Genomic DNA, 23,808 nt, shown 5'->3' on the forward strand with positions numbered 1-23,808 from the left:
AATCAATCAATCAATCAATCAATCAATCATGTGGTCAGTGAGTGAGGTACCTCCATCGGTCCTTACTGCTGAGGCCTGCAACCTGTTTGAGAGCAGCAGCAGTCAGGCCAGGCCCCTGCTTTTCCTCAGGCCATGCTGGAGCACTGCTTCAAACTGGGCACACAGACAGGTTACCCTATGGAGAGGACATACCGCTTCTAGTTAAACTGATGTGAGTTACTAGTAACTATAAAGTACTAAGTAATACTACTGAAAACTGAACGTGACTATTAATTTGAAAACCAAAGTAGTGGCTAACACCTATTAGCAGCTAGTGAAATAATAGTGACTAGTAGAAGAATACTGACTAATGTTTAGTGTATAATGCATTTTAAACAAATGATGAATCCACAAGTTAAAGGACCATACCAGTGGTCTGACATGGTTAGCTCATTAACTCTTCGGCATACTTTACATTACTAATGATCATTTTCCATAAGCATACCGTGGGTTGTTTGATTTCGTGGAAGCAATGGGATTTCATTCATTTCAGTACGGTTTGAAAATGTACTTAACATGGCATGGATTTGAAAAGTCTAACTGCCACCCTGTTATATACAGCATATACTATACACACAAGCACACAGGACCACTAACCATCACAAAACGTCATACTGACAAAGACCAATCAATGTAGACAGACATGGATGTTAACACAATGCACATGACCTCACAACGACATATGCACACACACGTACAATCCCCACAAACACCCAGACATCCTATCACAATGACCTCAAACTTGGCATATGACAACCCACAGGCAGACAGAACGAAGCGAAACCATAATAGTATCACCTGGCTAACCTAAATCATTCAACCATGAGATACTGAACCAATGCACATAAAACATCATTCGGGAAGCATTCCAAAACAAGGATATTTTCATACCTGCTGTCTGAGTCAGAAGCGATCTCTTTTCTTCCTCCAAAACGAATTTGGCACTGTAAAGATATGAGCATGCCAATAGGCTTGATAACTATGACAATTGTATTTGTTAGGCAGTTCAGTTAGGAATCTCCCCTCCACACAACAACACCTTGTACAGGAAGCAAGCAGCCTAACCTGCTAGTGTAGTCAGAAAACAGGAATTAATTGTCTACCTCTGGAACTGTACTGTTAGTATACTGTAATAAACAGGGATTCTAAACAGAATACTTAATTCAGTGTAGCTGTTTAATCAGAAACTAATTGATAGGTCAGTGTAATTAACTACCTGGTAGGGAACTAGACCGCGCAATCTGGGTTCTCTTTCCAGGAATGAGGTTAACCACATAAACCCTAGGTATACACTGTATTGACCGTCCCCAGAGATCTACTGTATACCTGGCCACCTCTTTTTTTGTTTCTACACCAAATCGGCGAAAGCAGCAGATCTACAAGCTCACAGCGTGTCACGGTGAGGTCGCTAGGGTTCATGTGGTAAAGAACCACTAATGTACACTACACTAAATCTAATATTGAGATAACAGTGCTCTCCTTAAACCACATGTGGTGCCCATTTAGAAATTCCCTTTAAAGGTATCATGACATTCATTTTCACTTTTTTTATTTTCAATGTTTTATTTGGGGTTTTATGACCTCAATTACACCCAAAAAACCTGACTTAGAACATTCAGTGGATTTTCTGTGGTCTGGGTTTTCTGAATAATTAGCTGAAAAGTAATCTGAGCTTGGCCCTTCGACAGTGAGGTCACAGTCGATTAATCCCGCCCACTCTCCTCCTCGCCCCTCCCCTCCCCTCCCCTATCCTTTCCTTTGGGGGGGGCGGAGCAGAGGCGATGATTGACAGGCAAAATCCCTCACCAGCGACACCCGCAGGCAAAGATTTCTTTTTTCATTGCAGTTGAAAAGGCTTTAGAAATGTGAGAGAAAAACACCTGCCATGGATCACTAGAATGGAATTTTCACTTAAAACTTTTTGTACACTTTTGAAGGACCAGGACAAAGACTTTGAATGTGGTGTAAAAGTGAATGTCATTAAACCTTTAAGCATTTATACTCAATTGGTAACCTAGTGGCAGCCTTTGTACGAGTCCCTTGAAGCTGTGGTCTTCAACAGGGGAACCGGGACCCCTAAGGGGTTCTCAGAGTTACTACAGGGGGTCCTCCAAATCTTTGTGTGATAGGAACTTTAAAAAAGAAAATGTTTACATCAACCACTTGAACCCTAGCATCGCTATTCTGTGGGGAACGTTCGCCAAAAATAGCACAACGCATTGTAAGCTTGTAGATCGGCTATTTTTGATGAGAAGGTTTGGTGTAGAGCAGACCAAGTACAGAGGCAAAGGTCAAGTTTACTAAGTATTGAGGGTTTAAGTGGTTAAATGTCTGCCAACATATTAATAGAAAAGATAATGTACAAACATAAAAAAAACTAAAAATATGAATTTACACAACACTCATAGTGTTGTCAAACAAGTCTATGAAGCTATATGAAAAGGTTTAATCTGCGGTAGTGGGGGTCCCTGCTTCATCTCTCTCTCCACTAAGGGGTCCTTGGTCTGAAAAACGTTGAAGACCCATGCCTTAAAGTCTGTGCTTGCTCACCTGTTTGACAGCATCCAGTAGTCTCTCTAGGAGATGTTGCCTTTTGGTGTCACTCTGTTGAGTGCCTGGAACACACAAGTACAGATACAGATAAAAGAGCAGGTACTTCCTAAGGTTGCTGTATAACATTGTTATAACATACTACTAACCCCCTTAATATTTTCAAGTAGAGTTTTATGAATGACTGATTAAAATGATTCCTATGTGGACACAGTGGTGGTAGGTGGTTCATGTATGTACCTGATGAAAGAACGTACAAGAACGTTTCATTATTGTGGGAGCATTGAAGACACTAGTGTGCAGACATTTTCCTTTTGTGCTAGTGAAGCCATAGGCATACTACTTGCATCATTTAACAATCTTACAGGTTTAAGGCATCAAATAGTAATGTAAATAAATACTTATTCTACAACGTTGAGAGATTGCAAAATTAGGGCTAAGACTGATGGTTACTTACTATCTTAATGATAAAACTTTGCTTGTCATTGAGAAACTGACCAGGGAGAGAACAGGCAGAGCCACTCAATAGGATATCAAGCAACATTCCTCTCATGCAATGCATTTAACATTAGCCTGAAGTCTATGTGAGGCTAATAGTCAAATGAACAGAAGGGAGAATACAACAGGCATCAGTAAGCCACGATTTCAAAAGCATATGTGGGATACATGATTGGGAATTGAGATACATGATTACCGGTATATATATATTAGTATTAAAACAGGCATACACCCATATTATTCCATGTATCCCACACATAGACCAAAATGACATTCACGTGTGAATGACCCATTAAGAAACTTTAACCATAAATAAAAAACCCACCGTTCATTCTGACTGGCCAACCGCGACGGTGACATTCAAACTAAATAAATAGCTTTAGTTATCCTTCTCAAGCAGAGCGGTTCATTCCGGGTATATTGTGGCGCCTAGAAGAACCAGAAGAAGGTCTGGGACCGACCCATGGTGCCTCTCTCAGCCGGGTAGAGGATGATGCTCATACGGTGTGAACCCCAGAGGCCTGCCGGGGTCTGTCTGTCTGTCTGTCTGTCTGTCTGTCTGTCTGTCTGTCTGTCTGTCTGTCTGTCTGTCGCTGCTGGGGTTGTTGTGCTGCAGAGTCACATAAACAGCGAGATTTTTGTGACGAACAAACTGAGTGGTGGGTTCCGAACCATGGACTGTAGGTTGTCTAAAGTGTCACTGGTCGTTTGGAAGAGATAATAGAGATATTATGGTCTGTGGCTGTGCTGCTACCCCCCTGTGACACTGCGAAAAGGGAAACAAGAGTGGCAAGCTGTAGCATACATGGTCACATGACCAATACACTGGCTGTCATATGACACAAACGAGCGCATGGGATTTGTAGTTTATTGTAGTATCCGGTGTGTAGCGGTCGGGTATTTTGTAGCCTACATTAATAAATTGTTGTAAAGTTCATGCTGGATTGTATCCAGTGATAGAAAAAGTACTCGCATGTTTTTACTTAAAAAAAGTGTCAATGTAGAAATACTCTGTTACAAGTAAAAGTCCAGAATGTAAAATTTACTTGAGTAAAAGTGCAAAAGTATTGGTATAAAAAAATGTAGGCCTACTTAAAGACAAGTACCAAAAAATATCACTTGCACCTTTAACCTGCCCATTCTGAAGGAGTGACAGCTTGTACCTTCTCATCTCTGCAATGTCTGCTGTCTTCTCACCTAGCTGTCATGGATGGTCCTCACATTCAATGCATCTTCTAGTATTAAGGTTCAGAGGCACAGTTTCTACAACAGTATATGGCTTTCACTGAGCCCCGTCAATCAATTATCCAAGAGAGTCTTATCCGTCCACAATGTTTAATCTTCCACTGCACAGGTGATTAGCCTATACGTTTTACCAGAGCCCACACTGTGTAATTAATCTGTTATTTATTTTCCTAGTGTGCCATGTGAACTCAGAATGCGTTACAGCTCCCAAGCAAGAATCCACAGCACACAGTCTGCACTCTGCTACAACTATCAGCTGTTTGGTTTTCCTGTCTTTGGTCTGGAAAGGGGTTTGTTATTGTTAGGCTTTAATCAATTCTATGTGCTTTTTATACAGTAATTTTCTCTTTTCTCAGCTTTTTTTAGATACATTTCTTTAGGGGGAACATTGCGCAGAAATCCCAGCAACGGATCATTGATTGATTGATTGATGTACTTTATTTAGTAAGACATGAGAACAACAGTACATGGAAGTAAATTCACAATACAAGGTCTACTAAACTGGAAGACTCATTAAGCACTGAGCTTGTTTAATAACTATTCAATAACCTATTGGTCACGTTACACAATTATGATTTCCATCAATTCACATTCACTACTTAGCTCAATGCAGCCCTATTTCAGATTAACACCATTTGGTATACTCAGCTTTACCACCACTTGGTGCCTGGCAAAACAGCTCCACCTGCTGTTAAATGTGCAGAGCGCTCCATTTTCCATTTTTAGCAGAGGGTGAATTAGCAGTCTCAAGACAAGCTATACATACAGTCAGTCTGTAAATATTATTTTCTGATAAGCGATATGCATCCTCATATCTGATCTTAAGACAATTTTACTGGCACAAATTCATCAGGTCCTTTGAGTTTGTACCTTTTTTTTTCACTTTATTTTGTCGCTGTCAAGCAGAAACCTTGCATCCACACTTCATCTGAACTCAAGCAGCATCCGAGCAATTATGATTTCCATCGATTCAGATGGACTTTCTTAGCTCAATAATCAGCACTATTTCAGAGTAGCACCATTTTGTATACTTGGCTTTACCACCACTTGTTGCCTGCCTGGCAAAACAGCTCTGCCCACTGTTAAATGTAAAACTGTCACTATTTGCACTTGTTTGACTGCAGAGCGCTCCATTTTCCATTTTTAGCAGATAGTAAAACCATAGCAGCATCTTCAGAACACTGAATAACTTAAAATAATAACATAACGTGTGGTTGAATCATTGCACCAGGATTTCCTATAGTGCACCAGAGATGTGTTTGTCCTCATACTGCAGAGTTGTCATGGCAAACAGCTTTCATCATGGAAGCCAGTTTTGAAAATTATTTTATTGTCTAACCTGATAGTGAGCTTCAGTCACTTCCCCAATTTCCAGCTGTTATTCTGCATTATTGTGTTGCATAACCAAATGTATGAAACCGTTCACAAGCACCCTAACAACAGGACATTTGGTTTGCAGGAAGACATGATACTGTACATAATACTACAACATTTCCAGTCAAAAGAAATATAAGTTTAAAAAAATACAAGTTTAATGTATATAGGTAAAAAATATATATTGCCTACTAACAAATATACAGACTAACACAAAAGTTTTGACTGAAGGTAAATTATACCAGATCCTTAAACATAAAATACAACTGCCCTAGAGTAAGATAAACACACACTGGAGAGAGAAAGACAAGACAAACTATATGCAGTCGATAAATGTCTTTTGCTGATAAGTGATATTCATCCTTAGGATAAATATCACTTATCAGCAAAAGATATGATAGGATTCGTATCATATCTTATCTAAGAGAGTTTTACTGGCATCCATTCACCCCTATCAGAGAAAGTCATCAAGTGCTTCGATTTTGTGCTTTTTCCCCCTTATTTTGTCGCTGTCGGGCAGAAACCTTGCATCTATATCTCCATGCATCTCCATATATCTTTTTAGCTGTCAGACACTGGATTGTCCACTCTCGTTATAAAATATCTCCCTGTAATGCAGACATTTTGTTTTGACGAACTGTGCGGAAATATCATTGGTTGTATCTAAACATTTAATTGAACAATAAATAGTATATAAACAATTCCAACATGCACATTCAATTTGTAAACTATTAAACTATTATTGTGGTAGAGTAGGCTTAAAACAAATGTATTAACAATTAGACTATGTGAAGACTGTCTGTTATAATCAGATTGCCACTCTTATATATACTTCATTTTGAGATCCAGATGTTAGTTCAGTGTATACAAAATACTATTACTAAGTACTATAAAACAAACATGCATAGGCCCATTTCACATTACAAGTCTTAGATATTTTCTTTCCTATTCACATAAAATAAAGTCTTGGATATTCATATCAACTGAATATCGTCAATAACAATAGCCATTGACAGATGAACACTCATGTGGATTCATAGCCAATTTGTTTTTGTTAGACTAGTCGTGTGTGTGTGTGTGTGTGTGTGTGTGTGTGTGTGTGTGTGTGTGTGTGTGTGTGTGTGTGTGTGTGTGTGTGTGTGTGTGTGTGTGTGTGTGCACGCGTGCGTGCATGCGTGCTTAAGCACATACGAGTTTGTGTGCAAAGTTTATGCCCTATCTACTAGATAAGGACATGTCCAGAAAAGACCTTGGTATTGCTTAATCATTACAAGCGCAGCAAGCACACTACATTTAAAAATGCTTTCATAAAGCAACAATTTGACAAATTCTTTGACGATTAACTGCCCAGATCATATTGAAAGAGTCTCCCTCACATATTCCTTCGATGAAGCCTGTTGAGGAGTGTTTTGACATATGACAGAAAGTGCCACGTCAGGAGTCTGCTGCTGTGCAGCAGTTGAAGCCTTGTCGTCTCCCGCTGTGTCCAAAGACTGCGGCTCCATGGGGCTGTCTTTGTTGGCCCTGCCATTCCTCCTGAATGAGTTCCTGATCCCGTTGGAGAGTCGGTCAGACATGCGCCTCACCACCTTGCTGATTCCTTTCTGGTTCTTCAGCTTCATCATGCCCACATCATCCTCCAGCTCCTCGGGGGGGACATCGATGTTCCCACTGTACCAGAACACCCACCAGATGAGGCTAAGGAAGATGATAATTGCGCCGGCATAAATTAAAAGGTCGTGGATCACCAGGCCACCAAACACCCCCACCATCATGATGAACACGCCGAGGATGTCGTGCGCCACTGCGAACCAGAAGGAGCACTGGCACCGGCCCACGCCTCCGTACCGCCTCTCCTCCACGACCGGCACCATCTGTACGGCCGTTGACATGGTTGCAGTGGAGTTAGGCTACTCCAAACCGAAAGACCAGAATGTATCAATCCACAAAGATAGGATGCTGTCCCCTCAGTGGGTGATTCCTTTACAAATGTCCAGGTGGATAGAGGCAGGCGGCGAGGTTTTGGGCTGCTGGCAATCCTGCAGTAAGTAAAGTGCACTGTTGTCCAAAACTGGCTGAGACACATACAGTATATCAGCCCACATGTTCAAAGTACATTGACCCTCAGTGCTTATCAGCCGGAAACTATACAGCAGAGTGGTGATTGGAGTTTATAGGGAAATGATGTTGAAATGATGTTGTCATTGCAGGCAGTTTACTCTGTTTGTCCTCTGTTATTCCTCTGTTTGTCTGTCTGATTTATCTTATGTTTCTTTGTGAGGACTGCGGATGAAAACTAGCATCTTTGCTAATTCCGGTGTATTTACGTCTTGACGTTCATTCATATGCATTGTCCTGTCCAAATAAACAAATGAATGAATGAACTCTGCAAGATAATGTAAGGTTCCTCTATGTCCAACCACTGCACAAAATGTAATTTGTAATCCCTGCAGAGCAGCTATCATTGCTTTTCACCTGAATTAAGTTTCAGATGGAATTGGCAATGGGAATCATCCTCAACTAAAACATTGAAAGTTTCCCCAACAACACACGTCAGGTAAGACAATCTTTATTGAGGCAAAGCGTTACTGCGCAACTTGTGCAACAAGTGACAGCTCTCTGCTGTCACTCACTCTTCAAAATGTTGCACTTCATCATACGACAGAGTAAATGGCCAAAAATAGCCAATATACAAGCTTACGTCATGATGCGATGTGTTGGGAGATTGTAGAGCTGCTATTTTATATTTTTGATAATGTTTGAAAATATTTTAAAACATGCACAAAGGGACGCCTGGTTGAAAGTGGTTAACAATTATCGCCCTAATGTTGACTTTTCCCTCCTTACACTATTCACAGCTTCCATGCCTACAAGTCTCTTGCCACGGTCCTTTTTGTCTGAGCTTCTCCTTCAGTATGGGTATCCACACCAGGCCAACCACCACAAACATCAGCCCTATGGATAGGCAGGCTGGGGCAATGCCGTGGGGTGTGCCGGGAACTCCTGCTGAGTGGAGCAGAAAAAGGACTGCCCCCACAGCAGACATCAATGCTCCCATCATCACTATGGCGATGATGGGTTTGTGGAAGTAGGTCCAGCTTGGGGGATGCACAATTCTGGGAGGGGGTTCCGTTTGCAGGCTCTGCCTCACAGAAGTATCTGAATCAGAGTGACGTGGAAAGAAGGTTTCTCCTGACACTTCCATGCTCTGACTGTTCTAAAGGATGATGCCGCTTCCAGACCTTGTTCCTCTTCTCTCGCAGTATGTCTTTTTCCAGCTTAAATGTTTATTGAATATGAATGTATTTGGACATTTTACAAATGTTTAGTAGTAGAATTCCCGTCAGGAGCAGAATGAGTGTGGTAGCTCTTATGCTACAGCAAAAGAAGATCAGGCACATTTGACATCACATCAGTGATAGACTATTGTCAATAAAAAACATCTATGGAGGGGTATTTCAGATGAACGATTCCAAGTAGCTTGTGTTTTTCTGCTTGCTAATGCATGGACATCACTGTTGAAGAGTTATGTGTTCTCGTCCACAGCTGCTCCTACAGTAGCTGATGTTGTTCTGTCAGACCTCTCTGCCAACATTACTAACCAGTAAGCTGAGCACTGAGAAGCAGACTTCTTCACCAAAACTCAACATCCACGGGCACGGTTCCTGTCAGATCCTTTTGCTCTTTATCTCACACATCTAGTCATAGTTGCTGTAATGAATCACCTAAAGGTAATTCAAACTCACCATAGATACAACCGCATCTCACCGCACAGGCTGTATGATCACTGCTACCGTGTAGTGCGTACATCGATCTAGTATAGTATAAAAATATACCTTGTTCCTTCAGCCCTGCCCCTGCAATTTGAGATGGTCCACCACGCCCTCACGGCAAAGGGCTTGTGATAAATAGACAGACATGATCCACCTGTTGACATCTCCCATCGTCACTGTTGATTGGCCAGCACCAGCCACCCATCATCATCATCTAAGCACCAGTGTAACTGTGCTTTCAAAGCACTAAATAATCTACACCAGTGGTTCTCACCATTGGGTCCGGGGGCCCCAGCCAAATGAATGATAGTTTGGAACCAAGTGGACCCTTACGGGTCTGTAACTCCAATTGTAACTCCAAGTGGGTTAATTTTATTCCAATTGTACACTCTCAGTGTTAAATTAACACAGAGGATGTTACAGTGTAGATTGGGGACCCAGAGATAAAGCATTTATCAAATGGGAGTCAGTGGCCTAATGCACATCAAACTGGAGGTCCTTTCAAATAAAAAGGTTGAAAATCAAATCAAAGAGCCCAAATAATTCCTGTGAACAGCCAAACCTGTCCTGTCAAGTGTTGCAGAAGTGGATTATACTTAGTATAGATATCATGGGTGTCATTTGCCACGACAGTTGACCTTTAAATGCCCAATCAGTGATAGAAACAAACATGTATCCACCTGTTTCCGCGGGAATTTACTGGAGCAAAAATCCTGTGTGGGAAACATCCTGTGGGGGGACCGGAAGTAGGAAATAGCGGCTCAGTGTGTTTACATTTGCCAGCAGAACGTAGCTCGTTCGCAGCTGGCTAACGGGCCTTTTGCATGTAGTTGAAGCGCAAGGGGGCGGGGGGTCGGTGCATGGGGAGAGAGTCAGCGCACTGAAGTCAAGGCACACTACAGACTACTGTGTTGTTGACAGACAACGGGTGCACGCTTATTATGAGAAACAACACAAATAAAACATGGCAAAACAGTTGCGTGCATTAGTGCAAGATGAGGGTAAAGGAAACATTCAGTCTAAATGTCCAGTAATTCGCACGCGAAAAGGAAACATTAATGTCCAGTTTGCTAATCCACAACTACTGTGCCAGATAATCACCAAGAGAGTTAAAAAAGAAAAAACGTTTCAGTCATTCAGTCCGACTTCACTGTAGCCTATAGTAGCCTTTTCATAAATTATATTTGTATTAGGCTGTCCTAAGAGTTTATAATATTTAGAGAAATGTAAGGTTTCAAATACAAAAGTATTGGTAGTAGTTGCTGGACATTTAGACTGAATGTTTCATTTATCCTCATCTTGCGCTAATGCACGCAACTGTTTTGCCAGGTTTTATTTGTGTTGTTTCTCATAAGCGTGCATCCGTTGTCCGTCAACAACACAGTAGTCTGTGCCTTGACTTCAGTGCGCTGACTCTCTCCCCCCCCCGCCCCCTGCCCCCTTGCGCTTCAACTACATGCAAAAGGCCCGTTCGTACAGCTACGTTCTGCTGGCAAATGTAAACACACTGAGCCGCTATTTCCTACTTCCCGTCCCCCCGCAGGATGTTTCCCACACAGGATTTTTGCTCCAGTAAATTCCCGCGGAAACAGGTGGATAGCCACCCCAATGAACAAAAAATAGCAGGTTTTTATTGTGTGACTGACATGGCTCTTGATAGGACTAACATATTTTGGGGCTGTAATGTGTATTTAATGTTTGTAAGCACTTGAGTAAAACTTGTCTATATTTTGATTTATTAGAGCATATTTTTCATCTACAAATAAATGTGAATATAGCCCTCATTTATATGTTCAAATTAATCATGAATTGGGCCTAACAAATATAAGTATAAAGGCAGTTTGTCAACTTGCTAATTATTTTCTTTACACAATGTTCACTATGCTATAAAAGTATTTGTACTGTGAACACTCAGCCATCCAATATAAAAGGTAAAAAGCCTCATGCAGTTTTTAATCAAACAGCATTATTACATGACAGAAGCAGGCAGCGGTTGTACCAACGATGAATATAATTCCATTAACAACAGACATGTCATCGATATAGTAGCTAGCAGCTATATCGGCCCAGTTCTGATGGTTGTGTTCACTCTGAGTAAACAGCCCTCAAGGCATATTTAAGTACATAAAAGACTGATCACACAAAATATATATCTATTGATCTTTGCCCATTAGCCTGGTGACATGAGAGATTGTAGCCAGTTTATTGTAAAATGCAAATATTTACAAAATCATAAACTTATATTAGGTAACTACAACATCTGTTTGCATTATGTGGTCACTTGTTCACCATAACTAGCCCATACCCGGAGATGTACAACACTACAGATCCCATAGCCCAAAAACGCTAATAAAAAAAGAAATCAGCTTCAATAAACTCTAAAGATAACCCACTGAGGTGAATAATGCATGAGAAACCTTTGCACCATTGAGCCATCCGTCTGTCTGTCTGTTCAGGTACAAGGAGACCCAGTGAGGAATGATGGATGGAAAAAATGGATAAGACAGACAGATGGACAAAGGTTTCCTCATTTTATAGCAGGACAGGATTCATAGGAGATTAGGATTGCACCAGTTATACATTTTATTTTGAACTGCACTGCACCGAACCACAACACATGCTGGGGCTGTTCAATTCTGTTCATTTGTTTACTTTTTCCTCTCCGTTGCGCCTGTAATCAGTCAGACCAGCAAAGCTATGTCTATTGACATCTAAATTCAATGAATGGGCTAAAACATTTCAGAACTTCCCCAAACCAAAACTAAGACTTTAGGGCAGTCCATCATATGAGATGGTAACAGGATTGTTTTTTGTAGCAGTGGGCGTAGGTGTGTTACCATACATTTCCTCAGACGCAGTAGGTGGAGATGGAGATCTCTGATCATCTGGCTACGTGAGACTCTATAGAATAGGGTATGTTCTCATTCACATTTTTGCAGCTAAAAGCATATACATCACTATCTGACAACAAAAAAAAAAAAAAGAAAAAAAAAAGAGTCTAATTTCGGTCAATCAAGTTTTATATAAACTGCTTAGTACAGTACAAGAAAGAGACAGTTTTTTGTTAGTGAAAGACAAAAAAAACAATTCCATGGCATGTTATTCCTGTATATTTGTATTATTTATAGTCCAGGTTGACATGGCACGTGAAGGGGGAAGGGGCTGATTTAAGAAGCCTCACTGACACTCATTTTACTTTAGGCTTTTTCGGTTTTCGGTTTCGATCGAGGGCCTTCTTGGACTTTAGGATCTTTCGTCTATTTGACTGGCTTCTCCGCCCCTTCCTTTTAGCCTTTCACCATGAAAAGGGAGAACAAGAGTAAAATACAATCAATTTGGGCAATCGAGACATGAATGACATTTTGATTTAGAAAAAATGTGTCATCATAGATACATTCATAAAAACAATCTTAATTAATTTGAAGGCTCTGTGTTATACTGACCTCCATTTTAGGCTTTTTGCTAGGGGTTCCTATGGGAACTAGTTGTGGAATCTCTTCTTCGCCCTCTGTGTTCATGGGAGCAGTTTCTGTCGACTTCTTGGCAGCTGGCTGTAATTCACAAAAGAGATACACTGTTGACAAACAGCCAGGAGTAGGCACAAAACAGGATACGAGTAAACTCACACACAATACATGTATGCATGCAATGAATGCATGAATGCAATGCATGAAAGTTACATACTGAAAGATGAAAATGAAATGACAGGAAGACATATTTTGGCTCAGTGGGCGATATTTCCATGTAACTTTAGGTTAATTTAACTGTGCAGCAGCAATACTGAACAATAAATTGAGTGGCATTTCCTAGAAGACATACGTTTTTGCGTTTCTTCTCGGCCATGGCCTGTCTCTGCGCGTCCTCCAGCAGGGTGAGGTGGCTGAGGTTCGAGGTGTAGATAGGTAGGGCTGCTGATGCTTCACTCTTTATGTGGATGATCTTCATCATTGGTCCTTTCTGACAAATGGGAACATGAGCCCATTAACACAGACCCCAAGCGCCACGCCATGCCAACACTTTTACCATAACAAAAAGTAGGAGATGAACAAACCTAATGCAGTCTTAGGTAAAGCTTCGCAGTTAATCACATACTTCTACATTGTAAAGTTAGGCTCTGTGATTAGTGCTGAATACAGGCATTTCTGTGAAGATGAAAGATTTTCAATACCCATTCGAGGATAGTCTACATGCGATCTACAAAAGTTGACTGCAGTATCTTGCAAAAGAACCATTTTAGCTGTAATGGTACAGTTCAAAATTTAAGATATGGGAATTGAGGAACCCAAAAGGTACAACTGGCTAGGGACTCACCATGCGTAGTTTGGTCACCACTGTTTTGACAGCAGCCTCAATGTTGTCTGTTATTTCGTCTGCCGTCATGCCAGAGTGGGCAACACGGGCCATACTGAAAACAGAGCTCATCGTTACTATGAAATTGATGATTACGCTTGGATATGAAGCTCACATGTCTGAGTAAGACTTTTTCAAATTTTATACAGCTGTCCATATTCAGGCATCATTTAGGTAATTTGAAATTGTAGTTTCAAACGGCTTAATCCTATCCCTTCTAATCGTTTCATTTAATTCAGAAAGCATGCAGTGGTGAAGGGAGGCTGATATATATGATGCAAAAAACTGCTCAGACTAATAATTATTTATGAATTTCAAAATAACTGGAATAACTGGGTAACAAGATCATTGTCACCATAATAGCACAGCCACTTTCTCAAAACCAAAATAAAAACATCACTTGAAATTCCTGTTTCAAAGTTCTAGAGACAGGCTCCACTGAAAGAGGAGGTCCATCTGGATTTACTTTGGAGTCTCTTTTGGCTCCAGTGTTGCCCAGATCCCACACTGAACAAGCAGGAATGGGTTTGCTATGGTGCCATTTTATTTTAGATAATTAATATTTTGTAATATTAATTTTGTAATTATTAAGCTTCTACATATTTACACTAACTAATTTACAGTAAAGACTTAAGTCACAGAAGATGGATCAGGCATAACAAAGGGTCCATGCAGCAGTCTCGTGCAGCTAAACGATCCCAGAGATCTCAACTAATCCGCCTGGTGAAATCTAGCTCAGCTAAAACTGTGTGGAAAGAAACCGTTCAAAATGAGTAAAAAAAAAAGATAACAGCATCACAGAACCAATGTAAAGATTTTAGGGTGGTCCTTTGTGATGGTATTTGGATTGGTTTTCAAATCAGTGGGCGTAGGTATGTTACCACTGGTTTTCTCCACCATCCAATGAATTTTATCAGTAGAAGAGCTCTGATTGTATGGCCACAAGACAAGTGTTTTTTCAACATTTAAGTGTGTCACTGCATCCATAAGTCCTTTATTTGTTCTTAATAAAGTAGGTAACATAATGACTAATACCAGCAGCTGCCTTTGTTGGTGACCTTCATGTAGGAACCCTGGATGACACTCTGCATGTGTATGGACAGCTTCTTACTTGTTAGATCAACACACATAGGGTCCCTGGGGAAGAGAGAGCAGATGTACCATGTATTACTTTTACCCAAGTTTACTTAAATTACTGCCGCAATTCAAATGAGTTTGTTTCTTATTGTCAACAACTGACATTTCCCCTATGTACTTTCAGTAATTAACCACTTGAACCCCAGCATGCCTATTCTGGGGGGAACAAAATAGATCCCGTTAATGAATTTCAAAATAGCTGGGTAACAATATCGTTGTCACCATAATAGCACAGCCCCATCTCAAAACTAAAACAAAGACATCACTTGAAATTCCTGTATCAAAGTTCTAGAGACAGGCTCCACTGAAATAGGAGGTCCATCTGGATTTACTTTGGAGTCTCTTTTGGCTCCAGTGTTGCCCAGAGCCCACACTGAACAAGCAGGAATGGGTTTGCTAAAGTGCCATTTTATTTTAGATAATCAATATTTTGTAATTATTGTTACAAGCTCACAAAGCATTGCAAACGTGGTGCGTTGCGAGCTTGTATATCGGCTATTTTTGTCGATGAGATATTGTACGCCGAAAAAGGCGGTCCAAGTACTGTTGTAACTCAGGTCCGATTTACTAAGAAAGAATAGAGGGTTTAAGTGGGTAAGTGAATCAGACTCCTATCTTACTTCTTCCTCTCATAGAAGTGCTTCCCCAGGTGGCTGGGCAGCAGGCGACGGATGCGATCATCGGACAAGAAGAGGTCATAGTTGCCCGCAAGGCGACGCTTGGCCTCATGTGGCTTGTATTCAGTCTTTAGGACCTTGAATGGGATGATCTGGCGCAAGGCAGACAAGGGACAGTAAGAAAAATTAACAAGCACTTTTTTGTTTATAGTTTAAATCAATTTTCAAAGACAGGAAATTACTAGAATAATTTTAAATCCATTTTCCACAGTGGCGGGAAATAGCAGAATATACAGTTCCATAAATATAGGTCAATAATCATGAATGCGACATCTTGGATTATCAGTTAACAAATTTGATTGATACAGTTTGATTGAGAGCGTTTGAGGTCGACCCACAGTAATGTCTCAAAGTTCTAGAGACAGGCTCCATTGAGAAAGGAGGTCCGTCTGGATATACTATGAGTTTCTGTGGCACCTATGTATTACCCATATCCAACACTTCACAGTAAAGACATGGGTTTGCTGAGGTGCTATATAACAACTCACTTACAAGGAAATGTTTACAGCAATGCAATGGGAACAATGCAAGGATGCCGAGTGGTACCTCTGTGACATTTTTGACTCCTCTCTCTTCCAGCAGCTTCTTGTAGAAACGCTGGGTCTGATCTGTGGTCATGTTTGGTTCATCTCTGGTGAAGAGGCATACTTCATCTGTGTCTGTCCGCTGGCCATGGAGCAGGGGGCTGAGGTCAAGAAGAGTCACACAAATAAATACGTTAGTTTATTTTATTACCAATGATTGAGTTGATGTTCATAGCAACTAACGAAAAGTTAGCAGGCGAGTTCAAGGGGACAAAGCCAAAGGCAGTTAGAGAAGGGGAACAAATCTGTCACAAGTCCGTTACAGCAGTGGTTCTTAACCTGTGGGGTGGGAAACCACATGATTTGGGGGGGGTCTCCATACAGTAAAGTGACAATTTAAGGTCTTTTAAGAGCTTTATACCTAAACAAAAATGGGGGAAAAGAAAGACATGAAATGAAAAAAGACCATTACTACATTTGAGGTTGACACATGTAATGTCTCAAAGTTCTAGAGACAGGCTCCATTGAGAAAGGAGGTCCGTCTGGATATACTATGAGTTTCTGTGGCACCTATGTATTACTCATATCCAACACTTCACAGTAAAGACATGGGTTTGCTGAGGTGCTATATAACAACTCACTTACAAGGAAATGTTTACAGAAATGCAATGGGAACAATGCAACTATATCGAGAGGTACCGCTGACATTTTTGACTCCTCTCTTCTAGCAGCATTACAGCATCAAAAGTAATCAACAAACTATACTATAAAAGATTGGTCAAACATTGGTCAAATTGTCAAATTATGCAAGAACATTTTTGAAAATAGCCGATCTATAAGCTCACAAGGCCCAGCTATTTTCACAATATTTATATGTGGAACCGAGTCAAACTAAATGTAATAATGTAATCATGCCTCATCTCCTACGATTCCAAGTGCTTGTCAGGGTGGGGGGGGTTAAAATGTTTCAAATAAAAAATATTCACCTTTTTATTTTTTTTCTTCAAGATCAAAAATAAATAAATGCAAATCTACAAGCTCACACGTTGTGAGCTTGTAGATCGGCCTATTTCAAATTGCAGATGTGTATAGGTTTAAAGTGTTCATGTGACCAAAGTTGCTTGTTTTATCTCACACAATCTGGCAACACGGGTGCTTCGTCGCTGTATGTGTGTTGTGAGACTCACATGCGGATGGACTGGGCCTGTTTGGGGACCTTCCACAAGGTGAACAGAAGACACACATGATGAGTGTCGTCCAGGAGCAGACTGTCTGGGGTGGACTTGGATTTCAGGAAGGCCTGCAGAGCCTGGACGGCCTTTTTCACCTGGAAACCAAACCACACCAGTCATTTAGATATAGTTATAAGACACCAACACCATCTAACAACTATTTACACACAATACAATTTTTTTACCGTCAGAGTACAGAACTGCTGGCAATGGTGTAAAGAAACTGAGTACATTTTCTCAAGTACTGTACTTAAGTACAATTGAGGTATTCTACTCCATTACATCTCAGAGGCAAATATTGTACTTTTTACTCTACTATAATTATTTGAAAACTTTGGTTACTAGTTACTTTGTAGATTTCACAAAACATACATTAACTACTTCAGCCTATACATTTCGGCCATTAGAAAATAGCCTATCTACATTGCGCATTGTGAGATCGGCTATTTTCTGTTATTTTCAAAAGATTTGTTGACATTTTATACATTCGAAAACTGCATAATGAGTACTTTCTACTTTCTGGTACTTTAAGCACATTTTGATACCAATATTTTTGTACTTTTACTCAAGTAAATTTTGAATTCCAGACTTTTACTTGTAAACAGAGTGTTTCTACAATGCAGTATTGATACTTTCACTAAGTAAAAAAATGTGAGTACTTTTTCCACCACTGAGAGCTGCTCGTGGCAACAGCGCTCTGCAAGCTAACCGGCTAAGGCTAACATTAACTATGTCTAGGCACTGCAGACAGTGGATACTAACATCTGTCACTATCTAGTAACGACTATAAGATCAGTTACTATTAAACTGGTACTATTTCTGCTGTAATCTAAAAAGTGATATTTTAATATATATTACCTGTGTTCTGTCCAACACGAGATCCGCTGTTTTATCAGCCATATTGTCTATTTCACGTGTAAGGAAGGAGCGCATGTGCATTGCAGATTGTGCACTACCCAGTAGTGTTGCCAGATGTTGTGACAGAAATAAGCAACCAGGTCTAGGAAAACAAGCCCAAAAGAAGCAACTTAGTAATGTTGTGGCTATTCGAAAATAGCCGATCTACAAGCTCACAACAAATAACAAATCACAAATAATGTTTTAATTAGCAATATTTTAACAACACAAATCTTGGGCGTCCCTGGTATAAAATGTTTTCAGATGACATTGATTTGGGGGTCCTCCTGGACTTGAAAATGTTTCAGAACAGAATCACTGGTTTAAACAACATTAGGAAACGAGCCCAAATAAGCAACTACACTTTAGAAACAAGCCCCCAAAGAAACGCAACCCGCAACTACCAATATTTACAAGCAACTTTACAGAAAAATAAGCCCAAATTCGCTTATAATAAGCCGACATGGCAACACTGGTACCACGTGTTCTTCTAGTTTTACATCCGTTGTTGTTGGCATCCAGCTTGGTGCATTACCGCCACCTTCTGCTCCGGAGTGTGGATCAGCCAAAATATCTCAAATACAGTCACACATACATACATACCCTGGCCTGCCCTGAACTAACTAACTATCCATCCATCCATCCATCCATCCATCCATCCATCCATCCATCCATCCATCTATCCATCTATGAAATTAAACACTCCTATATCCCTTAATAAATCTAACTGTACTCTAACCCACTGTTTCCCAACGAGTGGATCTCTTATGTTGTTATGCTCATCTGGAAAACGGAATTGTAATAATATAATTCATAAATACATAAATAAATAAATGGGATGATAGAAAATACAATTTTATCATCCCACTCCTCCCCTCTAGGTTACTGCAGCTGAGGTGACACAGGTATACCACACGGTTAAACACAACCTCAGCTACAACAGTGCTGACTGTGCACACAAGCTCAATGAAAATATTCTACATAATTCTAAAAAGATTCCAGTCTTTTTTAAGTAATAAAAATTCTATTGTCTTTTTAATGTCCAATGTATGTTTAAAGGACAACGTTAACGTTTAAAGTTAATAAAGTTAACGTAAGTATAACTAAATGCATTTGAAATTAAATAAAAAGTTACTTTTCAGGATTCCAATTAAAAAATAGCAAAATAAAATCAGGATTCCAATAAAAAAATAGCAAAAATAGCAGCTCTACAAGCTCAAAATGCGACGCATTTTGAGCTTGTAGATCGACTATTTTTGCTACTTTTGTGTGACATAGAATGGCAAAGTACGGCATTAATTTACGAAAAAAGGAAATTAAGTAAAGAGAGACAGTATGCAATGTGGCCCTCTGAAGTGAGTGTCAGTGTGGAAACATAGTGGCCCTCTCCATCATCAAAGTTGCCCACCCTTGCACTAGATAGTTATCTCACAATCTCATGTCTGTTGCAATTTAATGGACCTTTTTCACATCACACATTTTGATGGGTAAATGCAGGTGAAGGCAATAAGGTTAATTGCCAGTGCTTCATTTAGGTTTAGTGACAGTTTATGATATGGACCCCTTAACAGATGACGTCACACTGATAAGAACCAATAGCCTATGCGTGCAACCAGTATGCGTGCAACCAGTATGCGCGCAATGAAACCCATTCTGTCAAGTCTCGCTAGGACGCGCCTCACTAGCCAACACACAAGAGGGGGTTGGGGTGTGCTGAAACCAGCGCACCCCAAAACAACAGGTTGGGAATTGATTGCGTGAAACAATCACCTTTGCGTCCAGTCTCAATGTTAGTAAACAAATAATTGGTCTATAAACTGTCACTAAACATAAATGAATCCAGACTACAAGGCATATTATGCTAATATAAACTTTATATTAGCATAATGGCCTGGTAGTCTGGATTGCAGCGACCCGAAAAATCTTGACTGCCCTAATGTAAATCCTGGGGAGGCCACTGCCTCCATCTCCCTTTAGTTTCATACAATATGTTTTAGAAAAGACGTTTGTCTGCGTTCTCGCACAACAATAACTGACTCATATTGAGCCTAAAAGTCAACGTTTTTGTTTACAATCAGTTATTTCAAATAATTCACTGTAAACCACATCCAGCAGTTAACTCCATGTTCCAAGATCCTCGTTTCTCTCTCACACACGCACACAATAGCATGTATTGTGAGTTTCTGACAGCACCTGGACAACTGTTATTATTGTTTCTTTCCTTATCTAACTTACCATGCACCAATCACTGCAGTCAACGGATTCCTCATACATTTCATGTCATCAAGAGACTTCATTTTGGTTCCCTCCAAGCCAACGAGAAGACACGAAATTCAGGTAAGGTCTAATTCAGCACATTTTGTTATTAATCTGCTATGAACAATATGGACATTTCCATAGGTATATATATATAATATATATATATATATTGTATACGTTCAGGATAGGAGGCCTATATGGTTTATTTTCAACCATTGCTTTTTAGCCTAATAGACTACAGCCGTTTCTTTGGTTCTGGTCCATCAAAGTGTCTCTCGACAGGTCACTAATTATTATTATTTATGTGATGTTTGGTGTAATTGCTTGTGTGGTTGAGCACTGCTGGTATCCACTTTGTCATGAAAGGATCTGCCAATGATCTAAAAAGGAAATAGGAATATGGGGTTTAAAAGAAACTATACTGTACAAACATTTGACAAAATCCATGATCACTGAAATGCAGGACATGTTTCTGTTCATGCAAGGGACAAACGTCCCATGCATCTTCAGGACTGCATCATGTCTAGGCCTATAGGGCCTATAGTCACCATCACCAACATGTCCGTACACGGAACATGTTGTCCGTGGCAAGACTTGTCCATGTCCCTGGCAATGTTTTGATTTGAGAAAGAAATTATGAAAAATATATAAATTGATTTCATTATAATGTAAATAAAAATATGTCTTCTCTAAGTATTCACAATCTAAGATTTCCTGAATGTGCATGAACTAATGGTAAAGTGTCGGGATGATATTACATTCTAGTAATGAATTATCCCGCACCGACATCACAGTACCTGTCAATTGTGCCCCATACCATAATTATGTGCTGGTAACCGGAAGACTCGCCCCAAAACACGCTCACCCCCATTGCTCCACGGAGCGGTTCTTATTCTTGTATTTGTTTTACTGAGGATAAGGTTAGGAATAAGTAGTGGTTAGGCATAGTTTTACTGAGGTTACGTTTACGAATAAGGTTAGGTTTAGGCATCGTTTACTGAGGTTAAGTTTAGGCATACCAGGTGAATACCGGCGGGTTTGCCCCGGGGCGACTGTGTTTTGGGGGGAGCGTTTTGTTAGTCACTGTCCCCTGCGCAGAGAGAGAGAGAGAGAGAGAGAGAGAGAGAGAGAGAGAGAGGTGGGGGGGGCGGCAGACAGGTAACTTTACTTGGTCAGTCAGTTGTTTACTGTCTTTGCGTGCGTCATTAGCACAAAATGGCACATTTTACATGGAGGTGCCCAGATGTCCCTAGTGCCAACCTATCCTGTGTATCCAAATAGCCTTCCCCATTATCTGCCTATGGTTTCTGGTAATATTATTGACCACTTCTTTTGTATGTGGCAAAAATCTAATTTTGAGGAAATGTCGGGATTACATTCTTTAATTACCCCGCACCAACATCAAAGCACCTGTAATGGTCGGTGTGCAGTACGCCTACAGCACAGTATGTGCTCACTGGAGGAAGTGGGAAAGTGGAGATATTTATTTTACTAAATGCACGTTGCATGCAGAGAGAGAGAGAGAGAGAGAGAGAGAGAGAGAGAGAGAGAGAGAGAGAGAGAGAGAGAGAGAGAGAGAGAGAGAGAGAGAGAGAGACACGCACGCGCACACACACACACACACACACACACACACACACACACACACACACACACACACACACACACACACACACACACAGGTTCTCAACCTGTTGGTCGGGACCCCCATGGGGGTCCCCACTTGATTGGGGGATCTCCAGATGACAGTAAAGTGGCAATTTAAGGACTTTAAATACCTAATTGTCCTATACTAATTTAATACCTAAAGAAAATAAACGAAATGAAAAAAGTCCATTACTGCATCAAAAGTAATCAACAAACTATAATAAAAACTGGTCAAACATTGGCCAAATTGTCAAATAATACAGGCAAACATTATGATACATATTTTCACTATATTTAAGTGTGGAACCGAGACAAATCTAAATGCAATGCCTCAACTCCTACAAACCCCCCCACCACTTGTCAGGGTGGGGGGGTCCCCAGTTCAAATATGATTATTGTTGGGGGTCGCGGCCTGAAAAGGTTGAGAACCACTGAGATAGAACACAGAGAGAGAGAACACACCTTATTTAATTGTACATACATTGTTTTGTTTTGATTGTTTTGTTCCACTTTTGAGAGAGAAGAGAGAAGGGGGAGAGGGAGAGATGGAACACAGAGAGAGAGAGGGGGGGGGGTGGGGGTGGGCAGACAGGTAACTTTAGTAGTCAGTGTTTTACTGTCTTTGCATCATTAGCTGTGCATTATTGTTTACAGTCAGTGCATTTAATTGCAGTTATTTACATGTCTGTCATGTATGTGACATGTGTGTGGCTCTATGGGAAGAGGAATGACGTTTCTTTTTAATCAGAAGATCCAAGTCATTTCAAGAATGTGTGTGTGTGTGTGTGTGTGTGTGTGTGTGTGCGCGTGTGTGTGTGTGTGTGTGTGTGTTAGTTATGGAGAGAACATGGTCATCAAGGTCTAGGTCACGATTAGTTACAGTACAAGTTACAACAATCCTTTATGTGTCGAAATTATCCAGAGTACAACACAATGATGGCCTATACAAGGCAACCATTCACATGGCACCCCCACACCTTCAAGGCCTGATCAAACCCTACAACCCGCTCACTTATCAGCTAACACAGGAATGCTGTCTGAGCCTTCCCTAAAACACTCTAATACACATAAGAGTAAAACTTATTTTGGTTTGGCTTCCTTCAGACAATGCAGCAGCATATAACAGAATAATGATAAAAATCGTAAAAAGATTTAAAGAAAAGAAAGGGTGCAAAAAGAGAATAAAAAGAGCATCATCAAATGTACATGTGCATAAAAAATAACTTGGTATATTGTATACACCAACAGCATTTTTTTCTTCAGTAGCTGCCACCTAACTTTGTGTAAACAACTTCACAGTATATTCTATGTACAGCAGATTAGGTACAGTATGCAGTTCAGGCATAATATTGCAAGAAAGGGACGGATAGTTGGGGGCGGGGAGGTGGTGGTGGGCAGCTTAGCATATCCCTTTGACCTGGTTCGTTCTGGTTCTTGTCAGATGGCGTGGCTTGTTCCCACCGTGGAGGCCTATGTCCCACAATAGGCACAATGTTTCAGGTTGCTGATTTTAAGTAAAGCAAGGTCATTTCCGCACACAGTATAGCTCTCCCATGCTTGATTCAAAAACATTTCACCCATGACGGTCTTCATTCGGTTCTGATTT

At 40.5% G+C, this 23,808-nt stretch overlaps 3 protein-coding genes across 3 annotated transcripts in view; all 3 read right to left on the reverse strand.

The window, feature by feature from the left end:
• The window catches only part of snx29 (sorting nexin 29), a 159,892-nt gene extending 156,035 nt beyond the window's left edge, over window positions 1-3,857 (reverse strand). Inside the window, 6 exon segments of the mRNA XM_080456032.1 lie at window positions 51-60; window positions 62-108; window positions 111-175; window positions 931-983; window positions 2,590-2,654; window positions 3,413-3,857. Coding sequence (XP_080312158.1) covers window positions 51-60; window positions 62-108; window positions 111-175; window positions 931-983; window positions 2,590-2,654; window positions 3,413-3,419 — 247 coding nt within the window. The 5' untranslated portion in view covers window positions 3,420-3,857.
• A 3,201-nt stretch (window positions 3,858-7,058) lies between these two features.
• LOC308105033 (transmembrane protein 238-like) lies at window positions 7,059-7,598 on the reverse strand (the record flags this gene model as incomplete). Its single annotated transcript, XM_080455668.1, has 1 exon — window positions 7,059-7,598. One exon carries the CDS (start codon window positions 7,596-7,598, stop codon window positions 7,059-7,061), a length of 540 nt encoding a protein of 179 aa, XP_080311794.1.
• A 4,060-nt stretch (window positions 7,599-11,658) lies between these two features.
• rsl1d1 (ribosomal L1 domain containing 1) lies at window positions 11,659-18,349 on the reverse strand. Its single transcript, XM_080455036.1, has 9 exons — window positions 18,258-18,349; window positions 17,355-17,494; window positions 16,190-16,328; window positions 15,587-15,735; window positions 14,865-14,966; window positions 13,791-13,884; window positions 13,299-13,436; window positions 12,923-13,030; window positions 11,659-12,771 (listed from the first exon to the last, which is right to left on the reverse strand). Exons 1-9 carry the CDS (start codon window positions 18,336-18,338, stop codon window positions 12,667-12,669), a joined length of 1,056 nt encoding a protein of 351 aa, XP_080311162.1. The 5' UTR covers window positions 18,339-18,349; the 3' UTR covers window positions 11,659-12,666.
• Window positions 18,350-23,808: the final 5,459 nt, after the last annotated feature.

This window comes from Gymnoscopelus braueri (genome assembly GCF_963280865.1).
Source record: "Gymnoscopelus braueri genome assembly, chromosome: 17".
NCBI classification, from domain to species: domain Eukaryota; kingdom Metazoa; phylum Chordata; class Actinopteri; order Myctophiformes; family Myctophidae; genus Gymnoscopelus; species Gymnoscopelus braueri.

What these genes read in the sequence shown, in the direction of transcription:
- rsl1d1 (XM_080455036.1), bottom strand. Translation starts at nt 18,338, where the DNA reads ATGCACATGCGCTCCTTCCTTACACGTGAAATAGACAATATGGCTGAT. An exon ending in ACCAACAAAGGCAGCTGCTG is followed by an intron (nt 13,885 to 14,864) that starts GTATTAGTCATT and finishes CTCTGTTTTCAG; the next exon opens with TATGGCCCGTGTTGCCCACT. An exon ending in TGGTGACCAAACTACGCATG is followed by an intron (nt 13,437 to 13,790) that starts GTGAGTCCCTAG and finishes CCCATTTGTCAG; the next exon opens with AAAGGACCAATGATGAAGAT.